Raw genomic sequence first — 24,600 nt, 5'->3', positions numbered from 1 at the left:
GGAGAGCCAACAATGAAAGAGGAGATTTCATTTGTGATGAACGTTTCTCCTGGAATGGCTGGTACCGGCTTTTCTACTATGGAATGGACATCCGGATGCCAGAGACCTGTGTTAGTTCATACAGCTGTAACACAAACATCAATCTGTGGCTCAATGATCCTCACCCTCAGATAGAGGATGGAGTGGTGACCAGGGAGGTCTGTGGTAGTGGTTATTATTGGGAAGGCTGCTGTGATTATAAGTCAAGACCCATCAGAGTGAAAGCGTGTCCAGACAATTACTATGTCTATGAACTTGTGAATCCACCCTTTATCTGTTCAGGATATTGCACAGGTACTTTTTTTTTTTTTTTTTCATTTCGTTTAAGTCTTTCAAAGTTTTTAAAATGATTTCTCTCATGACATAAATTTGCTCTTTTTTAGATGTCAATACTATTTCACAGGCAGTTTCCACTATAAATCCTGACATAATCACTGAATCCAGCATCACCTTGAGTAAGTTTTAAATAATATATGAAAGAAAATATGAATGTTAATAAAAATGATCTCAATCAAAGTTTTTTTTTTTTTTTTTTTTTTTTTTTTAATGAAGGTTTTGCATTATAGTTTAAAATGTCATTTTTATGCATAAACCTTTTCACTATTACACTGTCACATTGTGTATGAATGATTTAAGAATCTCATGATTATTATAGTGTTTGACTGGTTTAGATTTGCACTTGTGAAGTTCCTCATTGAAATATAACTTGTCTGTTTTAATCTCATCATCTCTCAGTAACAGATTATGACCCGTGCAATAACTACAATATACTCGACAACTACTGGAGAAGCACACTCAATTACTGGTCTATGTTTGGATACATATCTGATCATGATGACACTCATGTAGAATGGGATGGCTGGTATCGACTCTTCATGAATGGCTTGAGTGCTCAGATGCCTGAGTGGTGTATGTCTTACATGTCATGTGGAGGTTTTAGTTCTCTGTATCTTGGTGACTCTCATCCTCGGCTAGAAGATGGAGTTGTTACACGTGAAATTTACGGTTCTTACTATTATCAGTGTAGTCACTACAGATCCGACCCAATCCAAGTCAAAGCTTGTCCGGGAAATTATTATGTCTACAAATTTACCAGGCCAACTCTTTCAATCCCAGCTCCTGTATATTGTGCAGGTATATTCATTATTCTTTATATTTGACATGCTTATCATGAATGTTTTTTTTTTTACATTCTTCTTATTGTCTTGAATACATTTAAACTACATTATATAATGCTGTCTTTCTACTTTTTCCACAATAGTACCTTTCTCCACCCCAAGTGTCGATCCCTGCCACAACTATACCAGTCTGGATGAGCCTTGGAGAGCCACAGACAACTCTTACTTTAGTAACTATGTCACGTGTGATTATAATGTGCAGTGGAATGGCTGGTACAGGATGTTCTACAATGGTGGAAATACTCAGATGCCAGAATCATGTGTAAATCAGTACATGTGTGGCACTCTTTCCCCACTGTGGCTCAGCGGCCCTCACCCACAGCTGGAAGATGGAGTGGTCACCCGTCAGGTCTGTCTCTCCTCAGGGAGTGACTGCTGTACTTACACATCCCACCCTATAAGAGTCAAAGCCTGTCCAGGAAATTACTATGTTTATGAGTTTGTCAAGCCAATATTTTGTGGAGTTTACTGTGTAGGTGAGAATTTATTCTTATGCACTTCAATCAATTATTTTTCTAGATTTTTTTATTTTTTTTTGTAAAATGATTGATATTGAGATAAAATGTTACTAACACCAGAAGCCTCAAGTCAGTCCATCTCATCAGCGTCTACAACAACAGAGACGATCCCATCTATAGAATCCATGACTCCACCAATCACAACCACTGGTAAAGAATTGTCTTGCTTCCTTCATAAACTCTCATAAGCATATTTTTGAACATGTGTTTTTATTAGACATGATATTTTTTATTAGACATGATTTATTAGATGATCACTCAACAGCTCCCCCTGTTGACCCCTGCTACAACTACAATGTCCTGGATGATTCATGGAGAGCCACCAACAATCAATATTCCTCTGAAATAAAGTGTGACTCTGCGGTCAGCTGGAACGGCTGGTACCGTCTCTTAATTCAGGGTCAGAGCGTTCAGATGCCAGACACATGTGTTGATGAGTATAGTTGTGGCACTCATGCTCCACTGTGGCTGAACGGAGGACATCCAACAGTTGAGGATGGAGTGGTCACCCTAGATGTCTGCGGTCACTGGAGCAATAACTGCTGCTATTTCCAATCCAATCCCATTAAAGTCAAAGCCTGTCCAGGAGATTATTATGTCTATGAGTTTGTGAGCCCAACTGCCTGCAGTTTGGCATACTGTGCAGGTAAATATTCACATATGCCCTTCGTTTATGTAAGAGATGATTGTTTTTTAAAGTAATATTTGTCATTTATTTCAGATTCAAGCAACATAAACACTACCACTATTACTGTCACGCCAGAGACAACCACAGATGAAACTACAACAACTGAAACGGACACTACAACTGGTAATATAATGTATTATGTTACATTCTGGAGGATTATTGTTTGGCATGAGAAATCTCGGTGTAGAGCCTGTGTCCTCCCGTATACTGGCTACAAGTTCCCCAGAGTTCCCCACCTGGCAAACCCTGCATGGAGTTCCTCCAGCACCCTCAGCAGTCAGTCGCAGCTAAGGCGTCTGATGCTAGGTTGAACACTCGTGAATATGCCAAGAAGGTCAGCACCTGTGCTAGACTAGGTGCCCATGTATTGTGATTCCCTTACGGGTGATCCCACATGTGTATTCTTCCACGGTACAGCTTCCCTGTCGACGAGCCCGTGTATTTCCATTGGCAGAGCCCGCCTTGCTGTTTCTGCTCCAAATAGTCTCACTCCGTGGGTAAGAAGGAACAGCAGTGATCGATCCTTTTTTTGCCCCAGCAAGTGCAAGGGATTAGTCGGCTTACGCGAGCCACTGGAAGGGGCAGCAATTGCCGCGTTTTGGTATGGATCCCAATTTGTCAGTTTGCTTCTGACGTAACGTCTAACTTGACTGACGGGAATGTAGGATGTTAGCCTGGCTAACGTCAGACCTCTTTCTCATTTCTCATTTGATTTCTCTATCAAATGCGCCTGTACGTAGCTCATAGCCAATCGTTTCAATTATACCAGATGACGTATGTAGAGCCACAGAAATTCGACGAGGAAGAAGACGATGGCTGAAGAAGACTAAACTACTTAGAACACTATCTAAGGCTGCATCGAAAGGTAACTTCGCGTCTGCTGTCATGTTGGATCCATAGATATAAACAAACTGCTTTGGTGTGTCGCATAGACGTCGTCATCGTCTTGCTGCTCCCTCCCCGTTCTGTGATTGGTCCCCTCGCTGAGGCGAAAATCTGATCCATGGTATTGTAATGGATTTTCACAATTAATACCGTTCCAAATTATTTTATATCCTATCCAGGACGTAGAAATAATCCCGCGGTAACTATAGAGCCTATCCTATAGTTGTGCCATTAAGAGTTAGGTGATCAGTCTTTACAACTTCGTATCCTATTATAAAGATAATAAACCATAATCATAATAGTTGATTATAAAGATAGTATATTATAATGATAATAGATGTCCTCATCATAATATAAGTCTACCTTTTTTAGGTACCCTTGGACCGTGTTTGCTATACAACAATAACCCTGTCGTAAGCTGCCTCTTTGGCTAGGAATCAAAAAATGAAAAGAATACTTGTTACAGATTATAATAGAGTACTGAACTAACAGAGAAATGCTAGCTAGGCTTAAAGCTTCTTGCATCCAGAAACTGCTGGGGTTCCGGATTGGAGATTGCAAGGAAGAGCAATGAGTCTTGTCCAGGTTTCTTCTTTTATAGCCCGAATTGAGGTGCCTTTATCATATTTACTGTAAGGCACACATGATTTCAGTTTGTGTCTAACAATCTTCCGGTGCCCGCATGACTGTCCAGTCAGCGGTACTTCCCCCGAAGATACAATAGCTCTCCTGTATGTATGGACAAAGACTCTTGTCACTGCTCTCTCATGTGACTTGAGAGTAGCAGCAATGGACAGAAAACTCTTAATTCAGTACAGTATTTTTAGACAGTCATATGCTTTAGTAACCCAGAAAGCGCATCTGCAGCATTATTAGTTACAGACTTTTTATTGTGACCCTTTCTGCGTTGTCGTCTATTTTGGGGGTTGGGTGAAGTGAATGAAATGCCGCTCTCAGATGGAGCCTCGTGACTCCTCAAAACAGTATCCAGGCTGCCTAGCAGCGTGAATAAAATCGCGCTGCGCTCAAGGCAGCATGGGGAAACCCAGGCTAGTAGGATGTAGGAGTAACGTAAGCTTTGACGCCTCTCGCGGTTCAAACAAATAGGGCTGGGCAATGAATTCAAGCTCCTCTTCTCTTATATTGAAATTGAGACATTTCTCTTTAAAAAGTCTAATTTTAGACTTTTAATTCCTGACCGGTGTTTTGTTTTGCTCTATCCTCTGCACTTCAGCATTCATCACTGTGTCATGTGTAAGGTTAGGGATTACTCTTTCACCATAAATCGATGCGTACGGCCGTCTGTAGTTATTAAAGATTATTAAGTTTTAAATATGGATATTTTTCTTACACAAATGCATTTCTTTGCTCCAAAAGGCCTTTATTAACCCCCTCGTCCTTTATTCACTGCCATTATAAAGGTCTACAGCAAAATATATATATTTTTTTAACATCCATGCAATAACAGAATGTTGCTGACTGACGATAGTTTTAGGAGGCTACCCAACGTCTCTCCTCCAAAATCTGACCACAAATGCTGAATGGTCTCTCTGAAGGTGCACTCGTGGCCGGGATGCAAAGAACATATCTTGCCAGGTTGCTGAGGGCAGGAAACTGGGAACTGTGTGAACGCCACCACTACAGAAAGTTTAGTTCACTTAAATTTTTTTTTTCCAAGTTACTATAGTATCAATGAACTACAGTCAATGAACTTCCGATGGCGCTGATGTACAGTATGGTGACATGCTACGAGCCTCTCTCACGCCGCGCTTAGTGTTAGTTTTAACCTTATTTATTAGTTTGATAATACAGCCTACGTCCTCCCTTATCACTTATGATCGCCAGACTTTATTGGACATCGGACAAAATGTTCCAAAATTGTCTACAACATCTATGATACCTGTGGATATTATCAAAATATCAGAAACCTGGCGCACTGGATATCGAAGGTGATGTGGGTGGAATAGAGGAAGATGCGGGGGACTGCTGGTGAGGCTACGGAACCAACCTACGTGGCCTCCAATACAAAGCATGCTGCTGGCAAACATGCAATCTATCAGCAACAAAATGGATGAGCTCCGCTGCCGAGTTAGTGTTCAGCGAGATCTGGGGAATTGCTGTGTGTTCTGTTTTACGGAGACATGGCTAACATCGGACTATCCGGACTAGGGCTGTCATGATGTTAGATTTTTCACACCACAGTTATTGTGGCCAAAAGAATTCACTATATCGATATATCGCGATATCTATTTAGTTATCAGTCAAGTTGATTTTTACTTTGTTTATATAGTTTTTCTTTTTTACCCAACAAACATAAGGATACTGATAATGCATTTTTACTTCTTGCGTACTCAATCTATGGCAAATTTTTGTGAAGGAAGACAAGCATGTGAAGTTTATCTGGTTTCAAACTGAACCAAAACACTATCTGAAGGTTTCCTGAAGAACTGAAAAGCTCTTAAACCTACTGTTGCGCCGGCGCCAGTAAAGTCATGCAGATAGCAGATTTGAACAAAAAAAATCAAGTGCAAATACAAAAATAAGATGAGTAAAGAAAACGGGGTTCTTAATAATCACCCTTTATTAAATATTTGAACACAGAAACCCCCTGTTAACAGGTTAATGTCATGATTCCCATTCCATGACTAGTAAAATAATAGCAATTTACTCTCTGTAAAATGGCGTAATCCGCAGGGTGATGGACACGGAGATGGGTAAAAAGGTTGATGGCTACACATTCTGCAGCGTTGCGTGTAGGACAACTCGAGGTATGGCACACCGGACTGTGCGCACTTTCTCAGTTTATGGCCAGCAATATTCTCATGTCTGTACTATGTTATGATTGTACTGTACAATTAAATACAATAGTATTTAAACTAGTAGAGAGGCCCGCCTGCAGAGAACGGAATGTCGTTCGAACGCCGAGCTTCGACCAAAATGCCTCCAAAGAAGAATGAGGAGCTTGAAGAGATAAAGAAATCGCTTGATTTTCTGTCTGAGGAGATCTCGACTGTCTCTAAGCAGCAGAAAACGATCATTGATTTGATGAGCGAAATTAAAGAACTGAAAAAACAAAATGAGGAGAAGGACAAGCGGATCGCCAGTCTGGAGTGCCGCGTGGCCGACATGGAGCAGTATTCCCGCATGAACGACATTGTTGTCAGCGGATTGGAGACCAGGCCCCGTTCTTACGCCAGGGTGGTGGCAACGACAGGCAGTGGGGAGCTCATCGATCCAGACATGGACTCCGTGGAGCAACAGGTGACTGCTTTTTTTCACAGCAAAGGCTTATCAATATCCAAAACCGATATTGAGGCTTGTCATCCTTTACCCCGGAAAAACAAAAACGACAAACCTGCAATAATAATTCGCTTTACGAACAGAAAAAACAAAAATGCTTTGCTCAGGCAAGGGAAAAAGCTTAGAGGGACTGATGTTTATGTGAACGAGCACCTGACGAAAAAAAAATGCAGATATAGCCAGAAGGGCACGCTTCCTAAGGAAGCAGAGGAAAATCCAGTCAACCTGGACAACTAACTGCAAGGTGTTCATTAAACTTAATGGGTCACCTGAGGAAGCAAGAGTACTGTCTGTTAGATTCATTGAGGAGCTGGACAAGTACCAGTGAATCATGAACATGTAACTTAGAAAGGAGAGTCATTTGTATCAATGTGTGTGATTGATTTGAATTATAATGGCTATGGGCTCTTTTGAAGAGCTTGACTGTTTAAACTTAACAACAGCTGGAAATGAGAGTGACAATGATGAGAGTGAAGGTTGGAACTTAAAAAACGTTCAAATTCACTGATCATTGCAGCGTTTATACGCCCACGTATAAATCTAATTAATTATTATTCATAACGGATTATGATCAATAATTAATATTTTAATTATTTTTAATTATTTTCAGAATTTACTGTAGCAGAATCAATAGTATGATCTCTAGGAAATATAATATCTTCCTGGCCAAGAAAGAATTAATCCCCAGCTAACAATAAATTAAGAAATAATCACGGGTAAAAGCATATATAGGTAACTTAAATCGAAGTTCAAGACAATAAAATGTATAAGCAGATTAACACAAGTAATCTCTTTGTTAAAATACAAACAATACTTTATTGATTATATACTAACACATAAAAACTAATATCTAACACAAACACACACACACATCCATACGAGTTGCAGAAGGAAAAAGAGTAAGGAAAGATTAAGTTTTAAGAGTGAGTTTAAGAGTGAGATGATGAAATCTCAAGTTTATGCACTTATAAGACATGACCTGGAACGAACCCTCAATCATTAATTTAACCCTTCTATCGTTTCTTAGACAGGTTATTAAATGTATATCAATACACCAGTTCAGCTCTTAGTCTGGAGATACTTGCTTGTCTTTGCTTTTGGGGATTCCCTTTTGTTGCGTGAAAGGGGTTTTCCCGGTCCGTTCGGTGTCCTTGTGCCTGGGTCTGGGGCGGCCAGTCACGTGGTGTGCTGGCGGAATGAAAGTCTTTGTTTGAAGCTGGCTTTGCAGAAGAAACGTGGCTCGAAATCTTGTCGCAAAACTTAACTTAGAACCGAGACTCACAACGGAAAATAAAGGAAAACTTAGAAAAGAAAAGACAACTTAGACGAGAGTAGTAAGATGGCTTGAATAAAGCTGTTGAACCCGTTCTTCTGATCTTAATTTGGGTTCTTTGTCTCTGCGTTTACATGGTTACTCGTCTGATTGAGATCTTCATCCTTTTTCTGCCCATCTCTCTTGAGAGAGCAGAGAGAACTTTGTTTTGGGTCTAAGATTTTAAACTCAAAGTTGTCCAACCTCCAGGATGAGTTCTGGCCAATTAGACACTGGCTAAATTTAGGAGGTGGCATTCTTCTCAGTTCTGATCGTAAATTATCTTATCTGGGGGGTTTCCTTACTAACAGAGAGAACAGATGCCACAGTTTAGACATGATCAGTATTATAAGAATATGAAACATTTTACACAGATTTCAATCAAGCCATCTTTTGAATCAAGAGCATACGATCATACTGATATGAAACACAACACACTTTCATTCAAACATCTAACAGTTATAACATTACATGAGTTATATGGTATCTAAGCATATTAAACACACATATAAGTTGCAGACACAAAATAGAGTTATGTAGTTGCATGATGTTTGATTGTAAGTCCGTTGAAAATTGTTCTTGAATGAGTTTTATGTATACTGTAGGAAAAATCTCAGTTTTCTGGTTTAGAGAGAAACGGACTCTGTTTGTTCGTTCAGAGGTCCCAACGGGGAAGGGGGTCTGGAATGTTGCAGGGGTCATGTGACCTTGTTAGGGCCCTGAGCAGTACCATTCTCTGAACCAATCATTCTTTTCCAAGCTATCTCTCATTGACAAGTTCTTCCTTTGGTTGGGCTCATAAAAGTTATTAGCTGGGGGTTTTCGTTGGTTAGGTAGACTGGCAGGAGCCGGGATGGGTGATTTTATGGCTCTGGATTGCTGATTTGGAATGTGAGGATTCTTGTGTCAGACCTTGGTCTCTGTCTTTCTCTTAACCAATCAGTAATTTGGCAACAAAGCTAGCCTTGACCAGTTATTTTGTTAGTGCTGGGGGCTCTTTTAAATAGCCAGACCGGTCGGCGCCTGGGTCCTGTGACAAGATGGATGAGGATACGAAGTCCTGACCAAATCTTCCTCTTGGTTCATCGAGAAGCAGAGAGTTTGAATTAATATTCTGGACGAAGATTAGTCTGTGTTTGGTTCATACTCATTGTCACTACATCATAATCTACATGGTTTTGAACAAGATCTTGACCCTGAAAACAATTTTCTTAACAACATAAACAACAACTGTTGTTATTACTCTGATGATCAGATTTCAAAAATAAAATCTGATTATGGATTGTCAATTATTCATTTTAATAGCAGAAGCTTATATGCAAATTTTCACAACATCAAAGACTACTTGAGTCATTTAAACAACCCATTCCAGGTGATAGCCATATCTGAGACCTGGCTTACTTCTGAGAAGGGTGTTGATTATGAGTTGAATGGATATGAATTGAATTATGTTAATAGAGAGAATAAAAAAGGAGGTGGAGTTGCATTGTATGTAGATAGAAGATTAAAATATAAAATTGTGAAAAATATGACAATTAACATTGATGATGTGATGGAGATAATAACGGTCGAAATTAATTTGGAAAAAAAGAAAAATGTAGTTGTAAGCTGTGTATACAGAGCCCCGGGTTCAAATATCGAAATGTTCATGAACAGTATGGAAAGTCTATTTACTAAGAATGATCAAAAAGCGGTGTTCATTTGTGGGGATTTTAATATAGATCTTTTAAATCCCAATAAGCATAAACTGACAGATGAATTTATCGATTTAATGTTTAGCATGAGTCTTTTCCCACTTATAACTAAACCAAGCAGAATATCATCACACTGTGCAACTCTAATAGACAACATATTCGCAAACCGAATGGACAATAGTCTAAAGAGTGGGTTGTTACTAAATGACATAAGTGATCATTTGCCGGTTTTTGTGATGTGTGTTTGGGATCATGTGAAGTATAAGGAAGTTAATGAGATTAGTTACAGGAGAATTAGAACTGTTGAATCAATAAATACACTCAGGAGCGAATTACTTGCATATAATTGGAAAAAAAATTATGATGAGACTGATACCAATAATGCATACGCAACATTTCTGTCCACTTTTAAATCATTATATGATGAACACTGTCCTTTAAAACAATTTACCATAAAGCATAAATTTAAAGAGAGACCATGGATGACAAAAGGATTAAAAAATGCTTGCAAAAAAAAGAACACCTTGTATAAAGAATTTATAAAACACAGAACTAAAGAAGCTGATAATAAATACAAAAGATATAAAAATAAATTAACCAGTATCATGAGGATAAATAAGTCAAGTCAAGTCAAGTTTATTTGTATAGCGCTTTTCACAATACAGATTGTATCAAAGCAGCTTCACAGTATTAAATTAAAATAATACAACAAAGTTTGTTTCAAGAGGAATTTATTGATTGATAAAATAAAATTAAATATCCCCAAAATATCCCCAACTGAGCAAGCCAAAGGCAACAGTGGCAAGGAACCGAAAAACTCCATCAAGTGACCTAATGGTGTCCTAAAACTCCATCAGGTGACCTAATGGAGAAAAAAAAACCTTGGGAGAACCCAGGCTCAGTCGGGGGCCAGTTCTCCTCTGGCATTTATGAGCTAGAGGCCGGATTGTAGTTTGAACTGTAGGATTATATGAATGCCTGGCTGAAGAGATGCGACTTTAATCTAGTTTTAAACTGGGAGAGCGAGTCTGAGCAACGAACAGTATCAGGAAGACTATTCCAGAGTTTTGGAGCCAAATGTGAAAATGCTCTCCCTCCTTTGGTGGTTCTGGATATCCTAGGTATGACCAAAAGCCTTGAATTTAGTGATCTTAAAGAGCGCGATGGATTATAGGGTGATAGAAGATCCGTTAAATAGACTGGAGCTAAGCCGTTTAGGGCTTTATAAGTCAGTAGCAATATCTTATAATTAATACGGAGCTTTATAGGTAACCAATGCAGTGATGATAAAATCGGTGTTATATGATCATATTTTCTTGATCTCGTAAGAACTCTAGCGGCGGCATTTTGGACTAACTGTAGCTTGTTTATTGAGGATGCAGGATGCTTGTTTATTAAATGTGCCCGCTATCCCGCGCCCACATCCACACACAGACATGACAAGTCCTACGGGACTCGCCCGCTGTTATCAGCGCGCCCTCTGCCTCGAATGTCATAAGCGCGACGCTTGTGTTACAGCACACCGAAGCCCCTCTGTCGCTGAGCGACCAGAGCGCGCTTCGCATTCAACCCCTAGCCATTCATGCAGATGCATGGGCAAGGCTACCCGGGGTTTCGAAGTGGGTGCTAGACATTATAAAAAGAGGCTATTCGCTACAGTTTCGCCGGCGCCCTCGTCGCTATGCGACGCGCGTCGAGACCATGGTAAAAACAGAAGTAGCACACCTACTTCGAGCCGAAATTTTGAAACTATTGAGCAAAGGGGCCATAGAGCCGTTATCTCTAGCTCAGAGCGAAGGAGGGCTATACAGCAGATACTTCCTGGTACCGAAAAAAGACGGGGGTCTCAGACCCATACTAGATCTAAGGCAACTGAACAGAGTGCTTGCAAAGCGACAGTTCAGAATGCTCACGACCAGAAAAATCCTCGCGCAGATTCGCCGAAGAGATTGGTTTGTGTCAATAGATCTGAAAGACGCGTATTTTCAAATACAGATAGCGTCAGGTCACAGGCGATATTTGAGATTCGCCTTCGAGGGCCAGGCATATCAGTACACAGTCCTACCGTTCAGCTTGTCCCTAGCACCCCGTACATTTACGATGTGCATGGACGCAGCGCTCGCACCCCTCAGGCTATAGGGCATGCGAGTATTGAACTACTTGGACGATTGGCTGATTCTAGCTCAATCTCACTCAATGCTCATAGAGCACAGGACCATTTTACTCGATCACCTCGAGAATCTGGGTCTCAGAGTCAATTGGGCGAAGAGTTCTCTGTCCCCCAGACAGATAATATCTTTTCTGGGCACAGAACTGAACTCGCTGTCTAAGATAGCGCGACTGTCACCACAGCGCGTGCTAGACATTCAGCGCGCAGCGAGGTCTTTCCGCTGCGGCGCATCTGTCCCGCTCAAGAAATTTCAGAGGATGCTAGGTCTCATGGCCTAAGCATCATCAGTTCTTCAGCTGGGCTTGCTTCGCATGCGCCCGCTACAATTCTGACTGAAAGCGCGAGTGCCGCGCCGAGCGTGGGCTTCCGGTCTGCTTCGTCTCAAGGTCAATCAGAAATGCATCGCAGCTCTGAAACCTTGGAAATCAAAGGACTGGTACCAATCAGGTGTAAGCCTGGGGACTTCCTCGAGTGTGAAGGTGGTGTCTACGGACGCATCCACCTCGGGATGAGGAGCGCTGCTCGAGGGCAGACCGTTCTTTGGCCAATGGTCAGAACGGGAGAAGCTTCTGCATATAAACTGCCTCGAAATGCTGGCAGTAGACAACGCGCTGGCGCGTTTTTGTCCCCAAATACGTGGACACCACGTCCTGGTCCGTTCGGACAACATGTCAGTGGTGTCCTACATAAATCGCCAGGGCGGCCTCAGGTCCCGAAACCTGCACAGGCTGACAGATCGCCTCCTGGTGTGGGCTCAGCGCAACCTGCTCTCGCTGAGAGCAGCGCATGTGCCAGGGCTCCTAAACGTAGGACCGGACAGACTGTCCAGGAACAATGTTCCGACAGGCGAGTGGTCTCTACACCCACAGACAGTCTAGCTGCTGTGGAAGAAATTCGGCAGAGCGGAAGTAGACCTGTTCGCGTCTCAAGAAAACGCGCACTGTCTGGAATTTTTCTCCAAGAGCAGGGACGCGCTGGCTCATGTATGGCCCCGCCGCCCGCTCTATGCCTTTCCTCATGTCTCTCTCCTGCCTCAGATGATAGAGCGGATCAGGGAAGAAGGATGCTCAGTGCTACTCGTAGCGCCGTTCTGGAAAAACCAACCCTGGTTCCCAGCTCTGATGCAGCTAGCGAGCACTGCCCCATGGCCAGTGCCAGTGAGGAGGGACCTCCTCTCTCAGGCCAAGGGCTCGATTTGGCATCCGCGCCCAGAGCTGTGGTCCCTTCATGTTTGGGCCATCAACGAGTACCCGCTGACCTCCCAAGCGGAGTGTTAAACCCGATCACGCAGGCTAGAGCTCCGTCTACGCGACGTCTCTATTCCTCGAAATGGTCAGTGTTCTCCAGCTGGTGCACAGCTCGTGGTGTGTCGCCCCCAGACTGTGGGGTGACGGAGGTTCTCTCCTTCCTACAAGAGCTGTTGGACAAGGGCAGGTCCCCTTCCAAGCTCAAAGTTTATGTGGCGGCCATAGCAGCGTTCTCAAAAACAACGCTTGGTCAGTCAATAGGAAGGAACGATTTAGTCATCCGCTTCCTTAGAGGAGCTAAGAGACTGAATCCTCCCAGACCTCCCTCAGTCCCTGTATGGGACCTTTCTGTGGTACTGGAGGCCATGAAAGGTGACCCATTCGAGACAGTGTTTCTTCTGGCTCTCGCTTCGGTGAAGCGCATAGGGGACTTACACGCGCTCTCAGTAAGCGTGACGTGCATGGAGTTTGGGCCTAATGACTCAAGAGTTATACTCAAACCTAAGCACGGTTATGTTCCAAAATCCCTCAACACACCGTTTAGGGCGCAGGTCATTTCCCTGTCAGCCCTACCGGTCTCTGACGAGGAAGGAGACGCGAGCTTCCTTTGTCCAGTCAGGGCATTAAGAGCTTATGTGTCTCGCTCATCTGTCTTCAGACAGACGGAGCAGCTCTTCGTTTCGTTCAGCGGACGTTCCAAGGGACTAGCCGCGTCGAAACAGAGCCTATCCAGATGGATAGTTGACGCCATTGCGCTGGCGTACACTTCCAAGGGTATGCAGTGCCCTGTGAGTTCCCCTGGTGATTATGCACTATATGAACCCCGGGCTTTCGCCCTTGGTTCTTTGGTGTCGGATCCCAGCACGCACGGCGTTTTACATTGGGTCCCCTAGCGTAAGATACTTACGCAGTACGAGAGACCTCTCGTAAGAGAACGTACTCGGTTACTGACGTAACCTCGGTTCTCTCCAGAAGAGGGAACGAGTACTGCGTATCTTGCCGTGCATGCACACGCTCTGGTTAGCTTCGGCGATGAAAAACCAGATATCAGCTGCCTGCGAGCTGTATTTATAGGCCTAAGCCACGCCCGTTTCGGCGGGACGTGACGCAGTGGGCGCGAAGCACCCTCATTGGGTCTGACGTCACGCTAGGCCTCGCTCGATAGGCTGCTGCAGTTGCCGCAGAACAGCCAATAGGCACACGAGCCATCTTGCCTATGTCTGTATGCTGCCGCAACGCGTTTTACAATAATACAAAATTAAGGATAATTTTTTGGCTTCAATATCTCGCGGAAAAGGGATTTTCCCCTAGCGTAAGACACTTACGCAGTACTCGTTCCCTCTTCTAGAGAGAACCGAGGTTACGTTAGTAACCGAGTACGTTTTGTGACATCATTCTATGAAGATGTGTTAAGGGTGAGTTTTAGGGTAGCACTAAAGAACCACTGGCCTGACATTGGAAACAGCATGATTTTGGCTTCTGTGCTTGAGGTCTTGAGGAAGTGTAACTATTTTGTGTACCTAGTGTAAAATAGATTTATGAAAGGAAATGAGGGTGAAATATAAAAATGAAAATAAAATAATACACACTTCTGCTAAAATTTACACAGGCAAAAAAAGTTCCTAGTTACACAGGGAAACCCCGAGTATGACGTAAGAGGAAATCCACAATTGAGTCAAACATCTAGAAATAAAGCAAAACAAATTAAAACAAAATAAGTTTTCTTTAGAGACTGTTTTGATATTATTAGCAAGTTTCGTTGTTTGTTCTGGAAACACACCTCTGACTGAGAATTACTGAAGAGAGCAGGTGTATATGGATGTAGATAATGAGGGGTAATGATGAACAGGATGATCCATGATTGACAGCAGAACAGTAACACCAGACTTAGACTCAGAGCAGGAACAGCAGGACCTAATAACCAACGAGAGAGAGAGAGAGAGAGAGAGAGAGAGAGAGAGAGAGAGAGAGAGAGAGAGGTCCCGTCTAGGAGCCTGAAACTGGACGCCCGTTGTACAAAGCTTCTCGCAGGCAGACATGTTTGGCAACGAGCAGACTAACCCCCGGCCACTGCGGGGGCAGAGATGTCTGGTTCCTGGACTGCCAGTTCTCGACAGAGTCGCCGAAGAGGCCACATTGCGAGATTTGAGCATAGAGAAAGCTAGCTTTGTCAACATCTCAAATCTCCACAAGCTATAGCTAGCCCTTTAAGGAAGCGAATCAGCCCTGTATGTGCCCTCACACCGACATGAGAGATCTCCTGAGAAAGAAACTGTTTTTAGCAATTAAAAATCAGTCTTTCTGCACAGGAATCTATTTCAGTTGAAGATGACTGGAATGAGCGATTGCTGTTCTCAAATGCTCTGCTCTGAAGCAAAATATTAATGAAGTTAGTAATGCCGGTCATATTTATGACTCGGCATGCAAATCTCGTTGCCCAATATCCAGTGGCTCGTTTATTTACCACTTGAAGGTGATCGGGCTCCCAGGCGAGACCCCATTACGTCAGTACAATGTAATGATCAACGTGACTGTTTGAATGGGAATCTTAAACTTCACGTGACCCTAATAGAGTGATTATTGATAGACTGTAAGCAAAAAAATAAATAATAATTCACATTTTATAGAAGAAAAAATCATCCACTTTCAAAGCTGCTGCACAGAAACGACTTTCGAATAAGTTTTCCAGCCATTTTCAGTGGAGTGAAAATTACTAAATGTATTTTTCAAATGTAGTGAAGTTAGTCATAAGTTTCCAAAAAAAAACAAAAAAAACAAAAAAAAAACAAGTAAAGTACAGATACTCAAAAAAGAGTACTTAAGTACATTCAAGTAAATGTACTTTGTTACATTTCTCTCACCCCAACTTCCCTTTTCATCACAATTACAGAATTCTGACTTGTAAAAACTACTCACATGTTAATTTGTGTTCTTTGTGTTCATTCTTTTGGAAACACCAGGGATATTCTATCCATTCGGCTCAGCGGCAGGAGACACAAAATATTTTCTTTATGGTGATGAAAGCTACGTATCTGTTGGCCTATCCACTCCATACACATTCTTTGGCCGCACATACAACCAGTTATATGTGAGAATTCAGTTCCATTGCCAGTCTAAATATGAATGCAATTGTTGTGATAAGCCAGTTCATACTTTACTGGTGGATTTGAACTGATTTCTTATATTCCAGGTTCATTTTAACGGACTCATTACATTCAACCAACCTGAACCAGCATCAGGACCCAACTACAATCCCAACAGAGGAACTGAAGATTTCATTGCTCCTCTCTGGAGTGATGTTGATGACTATTACAGTGGCGGGTTCTCATATCAGCAGTACACAAGTGGAAATGTCCTCACTCACGCCACTCGGGATATAAACCAATATTTCCCTCAGATGAGATTCACTGCTTCTTCAGTCTTTGTTGTCACTTGGGAATTTGGTGATCGCACAAGCCCAGTTAGTTTATTTATGTGTTTATTTACTTTTTAGAACGTGTAGACAATGATTCATGATGTTTTGTTCTCTTTTCTTTTCAGGCAATCAATTTTCAAGTGGTTTTAATTTCTGGTGGCGATTATTCTTTCTTCCTGATGAATTATGGCGACTGTGCTGTGCTATATGAACAAGTTCAGGTAAAACAAACATCACAGGATTGAATTAATATTCTATACTTTATAACAGCTCTGTATGTACTGTATACATGACATTTGCTTTCAATGGTTTTAATAGGCTGGATATGACACAATAAACTCCACAGACTCCTTTGTAATTCCTGATTCAATTAATGGCAACTACCAAAACCTCAAAGACACAAGCAACGTAAACGTCCAGGGTCGATGGGCCTTCCTTGTGAATGACGGTAGGAGTTTACTCAAGATCATGTCTCTTAACTATTATCAGTTTGTATTATGATGCGTTTTATTAATCGTGTGTCAGGTGAAAGTTACCTCATTGCTCTCTAGAATGAGAGTGTTCCTCCCTCTAAAAGAACCTGCTCCTGACTAGCAATAGCAAGGAGCAAATCATTCCAGCTCAGTATTGACACAGATTTCATGATTAGATTGCAGTTTTCAAGTTCTTGATTTGATTTCGATTTCGATTCTGTTCGATTTGATATTAATTTGGAAATATTTCAGTTACATGTCAGTTTTTCTTAAGGAAAACATATTTCTTTATTAATAAGGGCTGCAACTAACGTTTATTACAATGATTGTTGCAATGGTCAATGATTAGCTCTTAACTGACTATTCCAACACATTTGAATGTACATATTGCTTTTAGACTAACTGTCACCGATGGAATAAAGGTGAAGCGACTATTCAAGTGCAGGAAATGAAGGATGTTTAAAGGGATACTTCACCTCTGGAAAGATGAATGTGTATTTAAAATAGGTCATTTATGTAGAAGAAATGTGAAGAATTTTTTTAATTTGGAGCTTTCTAGACTGAGAAAAGCCAGAAAATGTATTTTTGGCTTATTTGGATGAAAGACAACAACTCCCAGAATGCACTTGCTTCGCTGCCCTAGGAGGCCACGCCTACCGGTAAGAGAGCGCAGTTGAAAACAACAAGGTTAGGCTACCAGTGAGTCTCCGTGACGAGTCTGCCTGGGATTTCGGGATCGCCCAAAATGTCTGGGATTCGGCTTTTGCGTTCTACAGTCGCCATTCATTATGTTTACTGTGGCGAGCAGGACGAGGCTGACGGCCGCGGGAGAACGGCGCGAGGCCGGTGGCGTCATTACTGAGATGCGCCGGTCTCCTATCTCTCACGGAGGTGCGGGAATTTTCTTAGCAATGTTAAAACGCACATCAACCGATCACTTGTTTAGCGTTCATGTAAACACTACATTCAGATTCACCGATCGGAATGAATTCAGTTAGATTGAAACAAGAGGTGTGCATGTAAACAATGAATGGCGACTGCAGAAAGCAAAAGCTGAATCCCGGACATTTTGAATGATCTCGCCCGCCGGACAAGTCCGGGAAAAGGAGGATGGTAACCCCTACTACTCAGCTTTCTCCTACTATTCAGCTTTCTCCACAGAACAAGAGCCTGTTAGCTTAGCTTCCAAAGAAAGACGGCTGACTGTGTGTACATTCTGTGAGTGAGATCCCACCCTCTATGGGTGGGTTGAAAACATGCGGAACAGCTCCTACTACTGGCTGTAGTCTTTAGCCTCTGGCCAGAAAATCCTCCGATGACGCAAAATGACGATTTTTGCGTCATCGGAGGATTTTTTTTCAGACAAAAAATACATAAATCTCTCCTCTCAGGGGGATATGAGGGTGGAAAGCACGGTAATTCGAAAATACTACAGGTTTTCTACTAATACAAAGCTTAATGCTAAATCCTGAAGTATCCCTTTAATTAAGTGGTAAAATAAAACAAAAATACAAACAAAACTACCCCAAAACTAAAAAAATGAATACAAATGGATGAAAATACTTAATTTAGTTATACCATGTATACTTATTAGTATACCATGATTGACAACATGTGGTTTGATACCTTGCAGCAGCCATTTTGTAAAAAAATTTTTTACATGAAAATTGTCACTGGTGTTACGGTCACTGGTGTCTCCTTCCTTATGGGTAACACCAGTAACACCAGTGACTCCTATTTATAGATCAACTTTATTCAAAGCTATTCATTTAGATTGTATGCCAAATGTTACAATTTAGTCTCATCTACTTAATTATAGTTGGAGAATAAGTATCTTTGGTCTTATGTATGTTATTGGTGATTCATTCTGTCACTGGTGTTACTGTGTTTTTTCTTTTTTTTCTGTCACATAAAATAAAATGTCACATGATAATAATTTTACATCCATTTAATTATGCTACAGTCAAAAGTTAAGATTTAAAGGATTGCATCATAACTTGATAAAGTTTTCAAATATTTGTATTGTTATAGTAAAACATGGTTGGGCAAATGAACTAACATCATTCAAGCTCTGATTAAACAAACCTGATTAAAATAAATAAAACATAATCTCCTTATTTGTTGCATTATTATTATTGTTCTGTAACTCTGACTACATGTGCAGAAAAAAATAGAAATAATATCCCATACAAACCTTTAATATTGCCAAAGAAGTAAGGTAACACCAGTGACAAAAAAAGAAAGAAAAAAAGGCACATGCGGTCTTTAAATAAATGCACAAACAATATAGAAAATCATTAAGCTGTCATTTATGTGTATTCATAAAGTCAAAGGGTAATCTAATAATGTGGTCTAAGTTTAAATGTTAGAAAAAGAAATGCATTTTAAGACATCTTTAGAATGTCGTTTCTGTAGAATGACCCAAGTAAGAAACAGTAATCTAAAGTGTTACCCATTATTGTTAACCCTCTGGGGTCTGAGGTATTTTTGGGGTCCTTGAGATGTTCTGACATGCCCTGACATTTGTGCTTTTTTCAGTTGCTTATAAACATATTAATGGCAAAGGTGTAATTACACTCCATTTAGCACAAACAGGGCTACCATAATATGTGAGCAACATGCATGTACATGTTTGTATTTTTGAGAGAATAATGTTTATGCATGGTTATTGAAAAAACTAAAAACTAAAGTTTCTGAAATAAGGCCACAAAACACATACTAAATATGTGACAATAAGACTTTTGACTAATGGATGTCTTTGCCTAGAGTTTTTTCTTCAAAATGATGTGAAAATCATCCTGCCCTTATCATTCACATAACACAATACATTGATTTAAATCTTGTAAAACACTTTTTGTTTGTAAAGACAATATGCGCAAGGGGCGTCAACCATTCAACAGCATCATGCATATGTAGTGGTTCACACCTGAGGAGACAATGGGGCCCGCATACTTAATGAGCCATTCATTCAGGTGTGTCACCTATAGCCACAAGAAAGAATGCAAGAGCAATATATATATATATATATATATATATATATATATATATATATATATATATATATATATATATATATATATATATATATATTCTACCAAATTGGTTCACAGTTGGAAGCATGTCAATTTTTTTTTCTTTTTTTTTTCACAAATTGTGCTTGCAAATTGTATAATATCCAAGGAAAACATGTCTTGTAATTGTGCAGTTAATTAATTCTCATACTGTATTTTCAGTTTTGGAATATGTATCCTCTCCCCAAATTTGTCAATAATAAAACACAATAAAAATTATTTAAAGAAAAGGCTTATATTTACCTTTTAAAATTTGTTTACATCTACCTTGTAAATATATTTTTTTTATTAAAAAGGTTACAATTACAACAACAATTGAAGGGTAATCTTTCTTTGTAAAAACTAAAGTATACATTTTATCATACATATTTCAAAGTTAAGGATTCATTACTTCGAATATAGCCTACATTGACAAAACATACTATATTTAACATATTAGCAAAAATTGGCAAACAAAAGCTTATTTGAGGTGGCAGATATTTTACAGTAAAAATGTGTAATCTATCCAAAACTAATCAACGAAATGTTGTCTTTCATTTGTCTGTAACATAGGTCTTTCGTTTTTATTATAAGGAATATAAATGTTAATTTGCAGTTTAATACGTTGCTTATACAAATACATTTTATTTCAACATATTTCAGTCGATTTTTACTGAGTATAGCAAAATAGTTTGGTAAACAGCGCATTTCTGCCGTTCATTAATTCACACAGAAACGCGATTTACTTGAGAATGAAAAAAAACTTACTACAGTATTCCATCCGTTGCTCCTCGAAATACCAGCACTTCTGAGGTACGTTTTCCATTAGTATTATTCCTCACAGCGCTGCGAGACGGTGTAGACAAGTACACTGATCTGAATGTTTTCTCGAGCTGATATGTGGGCGTTCACAGTTTGTATGGGATCGTCTCAGTCATTTGCGTTTGAATAGCGCGCGCTCTCCGTGGGCGGGGCCGATTATAACGTAATGAGATGAGATGAGCTCGACTGGAATCGCTCTCTTTTAATACAGATTTCACAAGATGAGAATATTTGTTTTTTATATAAATTACTTCATTTAAAAGAAGAGAATTCAAGCTTCATGCCTGTGTGTCTGTATGCCTGTTTGACTGAGTATTCGCTGAGTTATTGTTCATTTTCGGACGCGTTTCAGAATGGACTTCACTGGCAGAGAGAAGGCAGAACTCGCTTCGTGTTTATTTTTCTTTATTTGGCAAAAAGCACAACACTTTGTTTTTATTGTGAGTATACACAAACATAATACACATTTAACAGAATCGATTGATGTATGAAACTCCTATGGAAAATCAAAGTCAACAGAGTATTTATGAGTTTCTTTTACACTGATAAAAAAAAAGCGAGCTGGTATCGCCGGCGATACCGCCGACCTCAGGGGGTTAACTCAAATAACTCATAACTCCTGTTTTCTGTCTATGATTTCCCTCTGTTGCTCTGGCTGAACAGATAACAGTACTTGTCACGGGTGGTTGCAGGAAGTTAGTTAGAAGTTAGACTCGCTCGAGGGCTCAACTTCCGGGGGGATTGTGAGCGCTGTCCTCTTATCCTCTGGCTCTAGCTCACTCGTCGCGGCGGGTGGTCTCTCAGTGTCTGCGGGGGGCTCTCACGCATTCTCCGCGGTCGAAGGTGGTAACTTCAGCTCTGGGTCTGACTGGGTTCTGGATCGGGGTCCTACTCTCTCCATCTCAGTCCGGTGGTGTCTGGAAGGTTGCTGGGCTAGTGGAAGTTTCGCCCTGATCCAGAACAGGGTCTTTAGGGTCTCGTCGTCGAGCGCGCTGGATACGGCAAGACGAAAAAACGTAGCAGTGAAAGCATAAATTGCGCTCATTCTTCCATATTTAGAGGTGTGGTCTTCTGTCACGGGTGGTTGCAGGAAGTCAGACGAAGATGAAGAATAAAGTTCCAATACCACGTTAAATGAAATAATATTCAGACAGGCAGGGCAACACACTAATGCTGGGTACACACCAAAAGATAATCGGGCTGATTTTGGGCCGATTTCCCCCCTTCCGACAATCCTAGCAATGTCCCGATTATCTTGATGGTTCTACAGATTATTTTATCAGATTTTCCCTTGGTGTGAGGTGTGTTAAGAGTGTCCAAACCTGCTCGGAAGAACGTCGGAGCCGCCCCGATCGCGAATCGTAAATGTTCAACATGTTTAATATTTACGATCAGAAATCCTGATGTGTGGGGGGAACCCTGAGGACAAACACGCGCACGCTCTGGAGATTATCACGTGAAACGAAACAATATCCAATCAGAAAGCGAGATGATGGAAGACGGAAGCATAACAAACGCAGTCATGGCGCAGCACAAAGTGAAATTGATGTGGACAGCAGAGATGGAGGATCAGCTTGTTGATTTGTGGCAACAGCACGAATGTTTATACGTGTTCTGTGAAAATCATTCCAAACACTATCAGTTTCTTCCTGCATATCGTCCACAATGCTTATTCTGAAGTCTCGCGAGATTTTGCGAGATTTCCTGTGTTCACAGTCGAGACTCTGGTTGAACATCTGTTTGTGTTTTGTGTGCTGTCTTTGTCACATCATGGCACACCACACACTATTGGAGCAAAACGGTTAAATCTAGGATTTTTTTGTCCTCATGTTTGTGGTCTATCACATTTTGAAAATCTTATAAGATATAAAAAATCTTTTGGTGTGTACCCAGTATAAATGTAACGTAGACCAAACAGAGAATGAATGTAAGGGATCAACTTATATAGCAAACACAAACGGGGATAATTAATAGAACACAGCTGAAACCAAGAACACAAATGTGTGGGAAAACTGAACTCATGTTTTTCTCATGGAACACATGATGAGAATGAAAATAAACTAAGTCCATTATAATGAAACTAACAGAACATAATGGTGACAATACTGAGATGGGAGAAATCGCTCAAACCTCCTCAGATCACATAATTTCGTGGAAAATTAATAGAAATGCTCACACTTTCTTTCTAAAGAAATATGATGTACACATATGATATTTTATCAATATTTTTTTTTTCTAAATGTGTAAGCCTTTGGACTTAAAAGCCTTAATTGAGTTGTTTTGTGCATTCTTGTGATCACAAATACATGGAAGCAGTTGTAACTGAATAGGTAGGCTATTTGTTCTCTTTTTTTATGTGAAATTGTAAATAAAACATCAGTTTAATTCAGTATGATTGTTGTGCACAAATTAATCAATTACTGTCACTGTAATATTTTTTATTGTAAAACACTGGTCAAATATCGATGCTGGAATATCAAGTCTTTAAGTAAAGAGCAATCATTAGCTTCTGTTATGCACATTTTGTGATCTAGCTAGTTTTTAGTAAGCTGGTGAAATGGTGAGGTTTTGTGACTATGAAGGTTTTGTGACTTCATCATTCTATGAAGATGTGTTAAGGGCGAGTTTTAGGGTAGCACTAAAGAACCACTGGCCTGACATTGGAAACGCAGCATGATTTTGGCTTCTGTGCTTGAGGTCTTGAGGAAGTGTAACTATTTTGTGTACCTAGTGTAAAATAGATTTATGAAAGGAAATGAGGGTGAAATATAAAAATAAAAAAACAGACTTCTGCTAAAATTAACACAGGCAAAAAAAAGTTCTGTAGTTACACAGGGAAACCCAGAGTATGACGTAGTATGGCTGAGAATTACTGAAGAGAGCTGGTGTATATGGATGTAGATAATGAGATGGTAATGATGAACAGGATGATCCATGATTGACAGCAGAACAGTAACACCAGACCAAAGAGTATAGAAGCCCAAGAGGCGAAACTCTGTTGTGTTATGGGTAACAGTCTGTAGATGGCGCTGCGGAGGCGCGTCCGCCATTATGGACTGAAAGCTGCTGAAATCGTTAGCGCCAGTCAATGGCAAAATCAATGCCTCTTCTCTCACAAAAAGAAAAAAATACAAAAAAACGTCTCATACACAAATGCACACACAATAGATGGTGGTGTCTGATTAATTACTGAGATCTTGGCACCACTTCCATTTTAGTACTGTTTATAGTTCATGTGTGCACTTGCTAGATTGCACATCTTTTTTGTAGCCTACCTTTCCGCCTGTAATAGGACATTCACAGATTGTTTTTATTCTTGCCATTGAAACGTTCACTGTGTGCACTTTCACTGAAGATGTTGAAAAAACAAGTTGTTAATATTTTTGTGATATTCTATGTAAAAGATTAACTGTCTTTAGAAATGTTCATTTATAATTTTATTTATTTATTTATTTTTCCAAATCATATGGTGATGTTCACTGATTTCAAAATCAACATTTGAATAAATATCTTATTACGTGTCTGCCTATATTATTTCATGAATTTCTGTTATTCATATAACAAGGAAAATGCATAATAGAACATAAATATTGATAGATTAAAGGTTTGCAGTAATTTTATAATTGTATCTTTGCAAACCGTAAGTGGTAGGCTAATGAAGCCGATTCGGTGAGGGACATACCATTACGAAAAAGTACTATAGGAATCTTATAGTATTTTGGGACAAAATATTATAGTAATCTTATAGGAATACGAGCCGCTATAGTATTTCTAAGTAGTCTTATAGTCCTTCTATAGTAATATTTTGT

At 40.3% G+C, this 24,600-nt stretch overlaps 2 protein-coding genes across 4 annotated transcripts in view; both read left to right on the top strand.

Moving 5' to 3' along the window:
- Positions 1-24,600, top strand: part of LOC309485169 (alpha-tectorin-like) — a 163,378-nt gene that overhangs the window by 7,708 nt on the left and 131,070 nt on the right. Inside the window, exons 1-4 of one of the 2 annotated variants that reach the window (XM_082151844.1) lie at positions 486-494; positions 781-1,173; positions 1,301-1,693; positions 1,796-1,885. The exons of the other annotated variant lie outside the window; for it this stretch is intronic. Of the exons in view, the coding sequence (XP_082007970.1) occupies positions 849-1,173; positions 1,301-1,693; positions 1,796-1,885 (808 nt within the window). The 5' untranslated portion in view covers positions 486-494; positions 781-848. Of the gene's footprint in view, positions 1-485; positions 495-780; positions 1,174-1,300; positions 1,694-1,795; positions 1,886-24,600 lie in introns of those variants that run through there. 2 annotated transcript variants of the gene reach the window in all.
- LOC309485166 (uncharacterized protein) overlaps positions 15,959-24,600 on the top strand; it is a 198,682-nt gene continuing 190,040 nt past the window's right edge. For both annotated transcript variants that reach the window (XM_082151835.1, XM_082151832.1), the window contains exons 1-4: positions 15,959-16,119; positions 16,222-16,491; positions 16,572-16,667; positions 16,765-16,894. In XM_082151835.1, coding sequence (XP_082007961.1) covers positions 16,429-16,491; positions 16,572-16,667; positions 16,765-16,894 — 289 coding nt within the window. In that variant the 5' untranslated portion in view covers positions 15,959-16,119; positions 16,222-16,428. The remainder of the gene's footprint in view (positions 16,120-16,221; positions 16,492-16,571; positions 16,668-16,764; positions 16,895-24,600) is intronic.

Source organism: Leuciscus leuciscus, assembly GCF_965113295.1.
Source record: "Leuciscus leuciscus genome assembly, chromosome: 21".
Classification (NCBI taxonomy): Eukaryota; Metazoa; Chordata; class Actinopteri; order Cypriniformes; family Leuciscidae; genus Leuciscus; species Leuciscus leuciscus.
The sequence above is the reverse complement of the archived record's forward strand: the minus strand, read 5'-3'. Positions and strand labels throughout refer to the sequence as shown.